The 12,500-nt window shown below is 41.1% G+C and overlaps 1 protein-coding gene across 3 annotated transcripts in view; it reads left to right on the top strand.

Annotated features, from left to right (window-relative positions):
• The window catches only part of LOC310963752 (ADAMTS-like protein 1), a 98,678-nt gene that overhangs the window by 36,556 nt on the left and 49,622 nt on the right, over positions 1-12,500 (top strand). For all 3 annotated transcript variants that reach the window (XR_014593705.1, XM_083936672.1, XM_083936671.1), the window contains exon 2: positions 885-1,001. Coding sequence is in view for 2 of the 3 variants with exons in the window: in XM_083936672.1 (XP_083792798.1) it covers positions 885-1,001 (117 nt within the window). In the remaining variant the exon portion in view is untranslated. The remainder of the gene's footprint in view (positions 1-884; positions 1,002-12,500) is intronic.

Below are 12,500 nucleotides of genomic sequence, written 5' to 3'. Positions count from 1 at the left end.
TTCTGCTGAGCAACAAACCTTGTTCTTATTTTTGATACCCTTTTTTTTTGCTTCCTGATATTGAATCTGACAGCTGAACTTGTGTATCCGCTGATACCAAGTACCGGTCCGATACCAGTGCTTTAAAAATAAATGTTTATATTATATATATATATATATATATATATATATATATATTTAACATCTGTATAATAATCTAACCCTATATGGATATGGTATTGATATCATTGTGAAAAATAACAACCAAATAAATATAGGATTGGTTGAAGTGCAGCCACAATTAAGTAAGACCTTTAAAAATGTTAATATATTAAAAGTATGAAACAATTTTACAAAAGCAATTGAAATTGACAAAACCAGTATAACTGAAGCACTGCATACTGTACTGTTTTCCTGTGTGAAATATTGTTTTAATTGCTGACATTTTTCTAACATATTGTGATCATTTGATGATCATTTTATCCGTGTGAAACTACTTTAGACTTGATATTTTTTTCCGTCTAAATTACATGGTATCAGATTAGTGCATGGATACTTACTGATACCCTATCCAGCATTTTAGACAGTATCGAAGGCATTTCCGTCACTGGCATCGGAACAACTCTCCCTTTTTAAAGGCGAGCCAATGGTCCACAATATGTTTATCTGGAGTGAAAGAGAGGTTCAATACTTGCAGTCGATACTTCTTCAGATTTAACAGCATGATTTCAAACATTGCTCTATGCTCTTTTTATAAAGTGTTATTCCACCACGTCTGAAGGCAAAGGTGTTTATAACTGTACAAAAACCCTGCTGTCATAGCCTCCTCTCGCTGCATCACCTTGATCTTTACCCAGGAATGCCGTGGTGTTTTTCTCTAATACTGTAGGATCTTTGTTTTTCAGATTGCTGTTCTGGCCGACAACGGAGAAGCAGTGTTCATAAGGGAATTCACTCTGATTCGACGAGACCACCTTGCAGAAGAGCCTCTCCATGATAGCAGCCAAAAACCAGAGGACCCTGTAAGTCCCTGATCAGAAAACTCCACCAGCATGCTTTTTAATTTCAAACATAAACTTTGAATGTGCAACTTTTTTTATTTTTCCCTTTTGATAGTTTAAACAAATAAGTAATAAATTGAGATGTCAGAAAACTAAACTAAACCTAAATAAGCCAATAAATCTATTACAGTGTGTTTATGTAACACACCGCACCAGAAGAGTGAAAAATCTGCCACATTACACCTTGGTAATGAATTCAAGTGAATGATGACTGTGGGACATTGGGAGTGGAGAGCGGGCTGACCTCGCTTGATGTGAAACAGGGCAGCACATGCACACGCACGCACTTAACACGTTCATGGGTGGGGTGGCTTTTTTGCATCACATTACTCCCACTCTGTCATCGCCTTTGATGAGAAATAAGTCCTGTAGCGGTTTTCGTAAGCCAATCTCTCACCCAGATGTTTTATCTAATTGGGTGGGAAGGAGGGTTGAGCTGCCATTGTCCCAGACATCGCGCCTATCTCATCATTCCTTTGTGATGGGATTGGTCCTGGCGCAATTTGGGAGGAATCTATTAAAATCGATCAAAGTTTTTTTGAACAGTATTGCGTAACTGCAATGGTATCTTGAGGTGAATTTTTCTATTTGCCGTGAGGACAAAATGGAATTGACCTCACCCTGATTATCTGGTTTTCATGCGCTTTCCTGCATGCATAACCTCATCCATCAGGTGAAAGATGAAAAAGTCCTTCCTCCACACCTTTCACAAGCCTCCACGCTTGAGTAAATGACCCTTTGACTTATCATACAGAATATTCTGCAGCCATCTACCACCCTTTGAACACTGATCAAATATAGTGACATTCTTTTTGAAACAGATGATCTGCTTGAACTCGCCATCGCACTTTAAAGCAGGATCTCGAGGGCTTACTTGAACATTCACATGTGCAGGATAGCATTACAGATCAGTGGTGGTCAGAGGTCATTTTCAGTTTTAAGAGAGGATCTGGAGAAAAACCGAAACTGAAGAAAGTTTTTATTAGAAGGTGTAATATTCATATTAACGTTGCCCTATCTTAGGTGACATATATGTGACAGTGTTCTGTTCCATCTTTGCTTTTTGCATGCTCTTTATTTATCCCAAAAGCAGACCTAATGGGAAAAACATTTAAAAACGATCAGAAGTCAAGAATGTGACTGCCGTGGCGCATGCTTTTAGTACTGTAGTTAGAAACCACCAACAACTATATTTACAGCATTTGGATTTCATATTATAACCAAGCAGCAGTGTGATTTATGATGCACTGACCTCAAGTAAATTTTTGAATTTGCATCAGCGAGTGGTTTTCAAACCAAACAATCACACAAATGACGTTTATATATCCACTCCCACACACTTTATTCATGGCATCCAGGCCTCAGTTGCTTTTTATGGGTTTCCTTATAGTGCATTTTGGTTGCATTATTCTTGCCATCAACACACAGGTGCAAATAAGGTGCCTTGGTAGTGACAGCAGCTCATTGGCCTTAACTGTAAGTTTAAGAAAGTTCAACTTTATAGGAGATTGACTTATTTCTTTCTTAAGGAGAGCAGGAAGAACATGAAGGAATGCTGCCCTTTGACCTTTAAAAGGGATATCTGCTCATGTTCAGGGGCAAACTTCTTCGTACTTTTTGTTTCTAGTAGAACATGTTGGCATGCTTTAATGTTCAAAAACGTTATTTGTCTCATACTGTCTATCTGAACATACCCATATTAACCCTCTGTCTGGCTTGAAAAAAGCCCAGTCTGCTCTAATTGGTCAGCATTTCCGGGTCTGCCGCATCTACGCTCTTGGCGTCTCTGCACCGTCATTGCAGCCACTGTAGCGACATGACAATCTCTTTTTACAATATGTGACCTTTAATTCTGATGCCATGATAATAAAAAGAAAGACAGTTGCCATCCTTTGCTGCATGAATGCAGCTAGCATGTCTTCAGATAGGGAGCCTGCAGACTCCCAGGAGCAGCACTTGTGATTCCTTTCAGCACTCAGTGGATTTGGGTCTCTGTATGCCTGTAATGCTGTTCTGTGTTGGATCTTGGTTCAATATTAAGCTTGATTCTAAGCCAAGACAAACGCTGCTTAATTAGCAAGCAACCCAGGAGGCAGATCTCAGACTCCAAAGTGTATTCGCTTTCTCTAGTTTAACTTTCATGAGTGTGTGCCAGGGTCGGTTGGTGGGCAATAAGGCTGACCTCCCCAGCACCCTTTACCCTATCCCTCAAGAGGGCCACAGATGAATTGTTCTCTCCGAAGGAAAGTGTTTTTCCTGGCAGCCTCAGCAAAAGCTACTTCGATGGAATAGAGCTGTCTTAAACAGCTTAGGCCTAACATACCTTTGTAAATTAACCCATATTTATTATGTGATGGCAAGAATGTACTGTAGAGCTTCAACAATGTCAGCATTCATAAACAAATATCAAGTAAGTTTATTAGGTTGAGAGGTTCCTGAATCAAAGTGTGCGGGGGGTCTGATGGCTAAAATGTTGGCTGCCGGGTCTGAGAAAGCCTTTTTTCTCTTTAACATGACTGAATGAGTAAGACTGAGAAGATAAACAGAAAAGCTGGTCATAAATCTCTCTATTCCTACTCATTGTTTGGCCATGAATGAATTTTTCCAGCAGTTTTGAGAGAAGCAACTCACTCGAAACCTGCAAAATATGTTTGAAATGGTGACAAACTCTTGGGTTTGGTTTTGTTACATTGTCAGACTGATTTAGCTGCAGGAAGAGCACTAATCTGTAACTGTTTATCTCTGTGTAAAATTGAAATTTTAAAGGTTAAAGTGGAGTTTGAGATTTAAGTTTCTGTTCCAAAGTTAATACACAGGTGGCTGCTACTACTCAACCTCGGGTGATTTGACAGAGAAAGAGAAAAAGAAAGGAGGACAGAGGACAAGTATTGTAAACTTCTGATGTTTGTCAGAAAGTGAAATTGAGAGTTGGGATTGAATAGAAAGCAACAGCCTTCGGACAAAAATAAAATGCGATAGCACCACACGGTTTTCTCCTCAGCTGGCTACTGTCTAGACGGCAAATGTGACCATCCTGTCAACAGACAACCTTAAAGTGGGTTACTGAAAGGTGATCCTTCATTTACTGGATGAGTGTGTGTGTGTGTGTGTGTGTGTGTGTGTGTGTGTGTGTGTGTGTGTGTGTGTGTGTGTGTGTGTGTGTGTGTGTGTGTGTGTGTGTGTGTGTGTGTGTGTGTGTGTGTGTGTGTGTAGCATGTGTCAGTTTGTAGCAACAGCACTGACTCCAGTAACTGTATTCAAGCTATTCCATGTAGGTTTTTGACATCAATCAGTTGTTGGTATAAAAATATTGATTAGTACGGCTCCAATGTAAAAATTGTTCAAGTAGTTGGTTACCTCCCAATCTCTTAATTAACATTTTTATCTCTTAATATTTATATGATTAAGGGTGCTTTTTTCAAAGTGTGGTTTCCATGTGTTCTTTGCTTGGAAATCAAGTTGAGGTGCTTTGTATGCTGTGAAAGTGTCTTTAAAAGAGCTGTCAGGACTTCTGTATGGTTGTGATGTCATAAACTATACTATATATAGATCGAAAGTGCTGCTACAATGCTGTCAGACATTACCCGGCTGCAGTGACAGTGCAGAGAAGCTGCAGACGTAGAGATGTTGACCAATCAGAGCAGACTAGGCTTTTTCAGGAGGAGTTCTTAGAAAGACAGATACTTAAATGGAGTGCTTCAGACAGAGAGTGAATACAGGTATATTCAGACACACAGTATGAGTAAAATAATGTGTTTTATTTACATAAAGCATGTAAGCATGTTCCAGCAGAATCCCAAAAAACAAGTATGAACCTGAAAACTAGCATCGGACCTTTAAAGGAAAGGAGGTGGACAACCAGTGGAGACATACAGAAGTATACAAAGTACTTCTAATTAGTTCTTTCTGTAAACCACCCTACGCTAAACTGGGGTTCAGGATGTAGTGATTGCTGCTCTTGGTCACACATTGTGTTATCCCTACCAATAATGGCCAGGATATTATGGGTTGTGACAGTTAAGTGTCTGGTAATGACTGTCATTAGGGCCTGACTTTGCATCAATGACTTGAGGCCCGGTGTGAGGACATTTTTCACTTTGCCTGTCTTCACGTGTCACGGAATGGCGGTAATGTCCTTTTGCACTGTTTTTTTTTTTTCTGACCATTTCTCTCTCTTGTCTTTCTGTTCGCTGTTTTGTGACATCTCTTACTCTCTGTCGCTCTCACTTCATCACATGCCGAGCAGGTCGGGCCTTAATGTTTTTACATGCTCAACTGCACCTCGGGCAGTAACAGCCCGGGGCATTTTTTTCCCCTTTCTAAAAACCTTCAGGGTGAACAAGTGCCGAGACAGTTCTGCCTTTTGGCAGGGTGTCAGGGTTCGAAGTAATTTAGTTTGGGCGAGTGGGGCCAAGGGCCAGCCGAGGTGGCAAGCCAGGGGGAGCACTCAATGGCTGGGGTAGGAGCAGCTTGTAGAGAGAGTCTCATCGCTCAGCTGCACGCTGTCTTGGCAGCTGTGTTATGCGTGTAGCACCAGGTGGAAAGGGCAACAGTCTTGCACAATTAAACACTTCATTTGTCTTCATTAAAAGGATGGGCATGTTAGTTTTGGCAGGCTGAGAGGATGTTTAGGCTGAAGTTTTTTCCACTATGTGCCGTGCCCCCTGGTGTTAACACCACTTCAAGTTAAAGCTTTAGGGGATTTCTGAACTTTTAATGTTGTGAAATAGGCTTACTATTAGCCAGTGTATGTAACCTTTAAAGCTTTAAAAGTACCCTGTGGAGGTTTTGATCCCCCAGCAGTGCTATCAAACAAAAATTGAAAGAGTGTGCCCCAGTTCTGCATAGGCACATGTACACATTCCACAAATTGGCAGTTTGTGGCATTAACATCCATAGAAATATAGTAATGTTCCAAAAAAAGCAAAGAAGAACAAGACTGCTAGAAAGCAAACATGGATGCTGTATGGATTGCTACCAATGAAAGGACATGGATGAAAAGCATGTAGGTTTTGAATTCTTCCAAAATAATCGGCCCGGAAAAATGTTTTATGAGGGTGAAAATGTACTCAGTCGGGTCAGGCCATATGCCAACACCGGCGTCAGCGGGATAAGTAGCGTAGCGTCAACCGGTGTGACGACAACGAACACAGGAAGTGCCTGCTGTTGTCGCAAGGGGTGACGATTTTCTATCGTCCATTCAACAGAGTGGAGCGGCTTAGTCGGTCTAGCTCCACCCTATCCATACCGTACCATTGTACGGTACAGGTCTGTTGTTTTGGCCACCTTTGTAACATTGCGTACCGTAGTGTACTGAATTAAACTGTACAATGCAGTGGAAACACTCCATTAGTGTCCTGTGTGAAACCAAAAGACAGCATTGACTGTTTCACTTACGTGTATACCAAGCTGTATATACGAGACTTCATTTATGTATGTGTTTTAAAGTTGGGAATGAGAATAGGGCATGAATGACACCTGGATATATTAAAACGAGTTGACATGATGCAAGAAAACTGCACTCAACAAGCTTAGGCCTAAAAAATACACACAATGTGTCTGTCAGAAATAATAAATAATTAGAATCCATAATACACACAACATAAATAATTACAAGAAATTCATCACAGGTTATGTTTAAAGGATTAGGTAAACATTTTGGGAAGGTTGTCCTAGGTTGTCCAAGAAATAGTCTGGCCCAAAACCCTTCTTTTAATACGCTGAATTAACACTGTCTTTGTGCAGACAAATGAGTTTTAACCTGTTCATTTGTAGTGTCACAGCCGTGCAAGATACAGTCACAAAACTTTACAGGTGTGTAGTCGGGATCACAATGAAGGCGTTTGAAGATGGGTGTGCTCCGAGCAAGGGAAACAGAAGTAGAGGGGTTGGAGTAGAAAGTAGGTACGGGTGTTGTGGCTGAGGAGATCCCATCCGATCACAGGATGGTCTCTAGTTGTATTTACCTACTGCTCCCACTCATCTCCACCCACAAGCAGAGTATGTCCAATCACCATCCCATGAAATCATTGTTTTTGCTCACATTTGTTCATTTTCAGAGTTGTTTTCTTTGGAAAAATCCAATTCTTTGGATCTGTCCCCATTGCATGCGATTGACTTGTTTGTTTATTAGAAACACAGCCTCTATGCAAGGCATCCCAAGCTGTAGTTGGATCGGAAAACCTTGGGTCCAAACAGTGAGTTAATAACTGCTTCCCTGATGCCAGTTAGCCATGAATGCCAGTGTTTGTTTTTGCATCGCCGGCTTACTGAAAGATACTCTGACTTTGGTGAAATTAGTCGCAAGTCTCCAGGCTGAGACAACACTTTTTTTGTTATGGAAATGATGTCCATTGTGCATTTAAAACAGGAAAAAGAAAGAACTTAACAGGCGAGCAGTGAGGAAGAAGATATTGGCCTTCATGACTTGTGCGCTTTGGCTGTCTGACTGATGTTTGGCACATGCGAGTGCTGTTTGGAGGCTCTTGAAGAAAGTGCTGAGTGCTGGTGAATGTGGTGTAAAGCCACGTGGCTTTGGACTGGAGTTCTATCTCTCACCCCTGTGTTTGTTCCATCAACATATGTGCTCAGTAAAGCCTTGGCCCTCGCAGTGCCACATCGAATATCTCCCAACGCTTGATGTGGTGTCACACCAGTGCACTGTGGGTATGGAGTGGTGCTGCTGAGGTAATACCACCAGAGACAAGACCTCACCGCAATACACTTACAACAAATGTGGGTGTGTGTGAATGCATGCAGCCAGCAGTTATGTCTGTTGCTGGCTACTGTTGCAGACACTCTCGCACAGCGCCCTCATGTAATCCCATAGTTGTTTGTATTTGCTTGCGGACATGCTCTGTCCAATATGGGAATCCATATGCGATTTCTGCGCCTTTAGAATTCAACACTTTCGCATGTCAACTTGCAAAAGCACAGCATCCAAACCCATGACTTTGTTTCATGGGCGAAACCTGCTCCCTCCCTTTCCTCCCTCTATCATCCTCACACTCTTCTTTCCTCACCTCCTGCAGTATCTGTCTCTCCTCGGCGTGTGAAGGCACGCACACATTTTCTGGGCAAGTGATTGATTTCTAATTGTTTACATTTCACTCCCTGTTGCAGATGTTTGTATTCTACTCCACGTTAAGAATGCATTTACACAGGCATGCACAGACACAAACAGAGACACGCTTGTACAATAGGGACACGTTGATGCCAAGAAGTTTCATCCAGGAATTTTTGGATGTCTTAGCTCTGGGCTTTGGCACTGAGTGTACTAATTGCCTCCAAGCGGCGATTGTTTCTATTAAGCCTCTTATTTCTTTTGGTTCTGCGTGTGTTTGGGCACATGGGCGAGATCAGTGCCATGAATGTGGTTTCATTCTGGTTGAATAAGAGGGTCATAGGAGAAATAAAACTTTGCTCCAGAATATTGCAGCCAAACAATAATAATTTCAATATAACAAGTTCTTGTTCTGGGTTGGAGTCCCCCACCCAAACTCTTGGACTCAAGAACTGTTTCTAAAAAGTCAACATAGATGTTGCTTTGAAATAAGAATGCCTCAAAATAAATTGAATAACTGTAGTGTGGCAGTTACTTACATCAGTGGCACTCCAATGAAAGCTTCTGTGTGAAGTGTTGCAGTACTGTATGTAGCCAGTATCCAGTGTAAGCACATAACACAGTTATCCTGAGTTAAAGCAGTAATAAGCTGCTGCTGAATGATCCCTGCCACCCATGCGGAGCAGAGTTTAGGTTCAGCAGTGGGCAAGGTGCAACCTATAACAGATCCCTGTCTTTAATGTGGGCTCTAATGGCTCTGTGTGGTCATGGTTGGGCATGTACAGTACAGTAGCAGAACAAACATACACATCTCCCTGTTTTCCTATTTGGAAATCCATGTAAGGTTTTTCTCTCTGTAGTATTGGCTTGCTACAGAATATCCAGTCCAGCTGGGTAACAAATTTGAACATCTGGGTATCACCAAATGGCGTGTTTTGAATGTCATTTTACGCCATTTAGTCTCTTCTGACTGTGATGTAGTTTAAAGAGCAACAAAGTCTGTGTAGGGAGGAGGGTGGATGGGTCTAACAAACCCAGGACTTTTACCCATGAGGCCACTGTTATTTAACGTTCACTGTTCAACTTATATACCTCACTTAATTTAGGTGACAAAGTTTATTTTAACTCATCATGATCTTTTCCTTAACCTAACCAAGTAGTTTTCCTACCTCAACATCAAAAAGTTGTTTGTAAATTACAGCCAGGTGTTTTATAGTGAGTTGGGGATAAGAATGGGACATTAAAAGACACGCAAAAAGCTTAAGACAAGTTGACTTGACATGCGAAAAAAAACCTTAAAAATGGCGTGCTATTTATAAACCTCCCCATGAGATTACTTTGTCCTTAAAGAGTCAGTATCATAACTGTCATAGCCCTCATTCAGGACCCTAATGAACTTAACTTGTGGCTACTATACTGTGCGATATCACAAATTTAAGTTTTAGGACTTAGGAGGTTTTTGGATTTTGGGAGAGTTGTTCATGTGATATTTTAGGACTTCCTTAGACCATAGGAATAACATGTATGAATTTAGAGAATGTGCGTAGTTCCTCTTAAAAAGAAATAGCTTAAACATTTGCAGGTTTGCTTCTCAAATGTGTGAATTTGCTGTTTTTCTTTGCCATATGTGATAGTTAAATGAAATATCTTTACCTTTTGAACAGTTGGTCAGAGCATCTTGGGAATTTCATATACCAAACGATTCCTCAGTAGTCATGCAAGGATAGTGTGTACCGTTATTTACACTTGGAAATCAGTCAAAACATCCTCATCTGAGAAAGTCTTGATGCCTCTCATGCTATCCTAAACGTCATGCCATTGTAGCACAAATGAGGGGATTATTATAACGACATAATGGATTTTCGGCCTGAGAGAGGCTGTAACAGTAAAGCAGCAGATTTATAAAAAGGGTCCAGCTTTTTGCAGCATTATAATCAACAACAGTGTCCTTCACCTCACTCGGTAGAAGTCGTTTTGGATGACAGCGAAAGCTTTCTATCCAAAAATGTAATTTAAACCATGTCCCTCTGCAGGACATAAAACAGTGGAGCTTGTCTGTAAGTTGTGTATTCTTGAAGGATTTTAAGACCCTTATAGTCCGGTGCTTAACTCGACATCTCTGGTTGCTTACAGCATTTTGAAAGGTTTTGATCTACCCAGTGGGAAAGTGGTGGTCTCTGCTGAGAACCCATCGCTGCAAACTGGTGTAAGTACTCTGAGCGTAAACATGAGAAAATCGAGACCATGAAGTGTGCGTGTGCAGGCCCACAAACACATGCAAGCTCACACCCTCCTGCATACACTCACTGACAGTTTTTGCTCTCAGGGAGCCCTGGGAGGGAAAGTAATCTGTTCACAAACCACAAAATTGAAAAATGACCCTGACACTCTTCCAAGCTGAAAAGTGAGCAGAGCTTGCAACACAAGAAGGAATACTTACACCGAATCTTTATACAACACGGTGGTGAGCCTTTGATTTCAAATTAGTGTAATTTAGGGATCTCTGTACAGTATGGTGCAGGTAAATATTCATGCAAGTCACTCATTTGCTCACGGTCTCATGTTCTCACACACAATCACACACACACACACACACACACACGCACAAACGAACACACGCACACACACACACACACACACACACACACACACACACACACACACACACACACACGCACACTGTAATCTTCTGGCATAAAGCATTGGAGCTTGCCAGTCTGTAAATGGTATTCTTAAAAATTGTTATGGTTCTTGGCTGGTGCTTAACTCTGCGTCTCTGGTAGCTTATTGAAAGGACACATTCAAACACACACACACACACACACACAATTTCCCGCACTATGTTCAGAAAAAACATAATTTTTCTCATGCTTTACTGAATATACCTGTATTCACTCTCTGTTTTAGTGCCTCTTTAAGACTCCCTCCTCTGCTCTGATTGATCAGCATTTTCGGGTCTTCCACATCTGCGCTCTTGGCGTCTCTTTACCATCATTGCAGCCAGAGAATGACTGTAGCGGCACTGTAGCAGCACTTTCCATGTGGATTTTGATATGTTCACAGTATTTATATAGCACCTCGGTCTACTTTATAATCAAAATGTTGTGAAGCATTTTTAATGTAGAGAAATCAGTGCATTTTATATCTCTATATCTTATGAGTATTTGGCTAAGCTTCTTCTAATTTGTGAACCTGGTGGGTTATCCAAATATTAATCGGCTGTACCACAAGAACACATTAAGGCCTATTTAAGTGATGTGAATTATTGCTAATCAACTTGAGTTTGTGTTGTTTGATTACAAACATAAAGCTGACCTCTGCCAAACAAAGTCCAAAGGAAAGAATTTGAGTTAATGATGGCGTCTACAGTGGCACAATTCCCAGCAGCACAGATGAATAATGCACATGATGTGTTTGAAGGATATTCAGTGTCTCTTAATCAGCAGAATGCCTTTATTATAAACCTTTTTAAATGTCTCATATATGCAGAGGCAGCTTATTGTAGATGACATGCCCTGTGGTTGTCCACAGATGCATGTTACCCTCCGTACAACTACTCCGCTGTGGTTGTGGTTTAATTGGTCTTGCTTCTGAGTGCTGATGCATGAGGTTTACAAATGCTCCAGGGTTGATTGTGAGCACGGTCCTTTCTCCAATTCGAACACGAGCGTAGAAACCATGAAGGATCCGAGAAATGGGGCCTTTTCTATTCATCCGGCAGTGTGGTTTTAATTCAAAAGATGCTTCCCAGATGCACGTAGTGGACACTGAATTTAGAGGAGCAGATATTTTTAAAGCACAGTAAAAGAAGTCAAAGCCCATGTGTGATGCCAAAGCAATTTTGAAGGATCAAGATTTAAGCGTGTGTGTTTTTTTTTTTCCCCCCAGACAAGCTTTATGAACCGATAAAACTTTGGGCTAAGCTTCACCATGCTTTTGCCCATTATACTCTGTTTTTTCTTTTTATATACTTCAAATAGTAGGAATTTTGAGATCTATTCAGAAGTCAGAAGTTGAAATGGATAAGTACCTTTTCCAAAAAAAAGAAAACGCATATCTGTGGCCCTGTTTAGACCTGGTATTAAGATGCACCTTGGGTAATCCCATCACAATTGGAAAGTTCTAAGTACAGGTGTGAATGCAAGACGCATTGAGGACACATGAGATCCAATTGCTTAGACCATATTAGGAAGTGGTCTTTTGTCGTAGTTTTTACGCATGTCTCCTGGGCCACGTTGAAGAACTGCCTACTTAACTGACATTACGACCATCCCCTGTTACAACTGTACCTGGTCTCCCCTACTACGAAATGTGTTTTTGGCAGTAATGTAGTGCGCACTTATACAAACATATCCGCCACAGTAGATATGAGATGTGGCCTAAGGGAGTGGGCTGTA

This window comes from Echiichthys vipera (assembly GCF_963691815.1).
Source record: "Echiichthys vipera genome assembly, chromosome: 22".
Taxonomy (NCBI): Eukaryota; Metazoa; Chordata; class Actinopteri; order Perciformes; family Trachinidae; genus Echiichthys; species Echiichthys vipera.
Note: the sequence above shows the minus strand (reverse complement) of the source record. Positions and strands in the feature narration are given on the sequence as shown.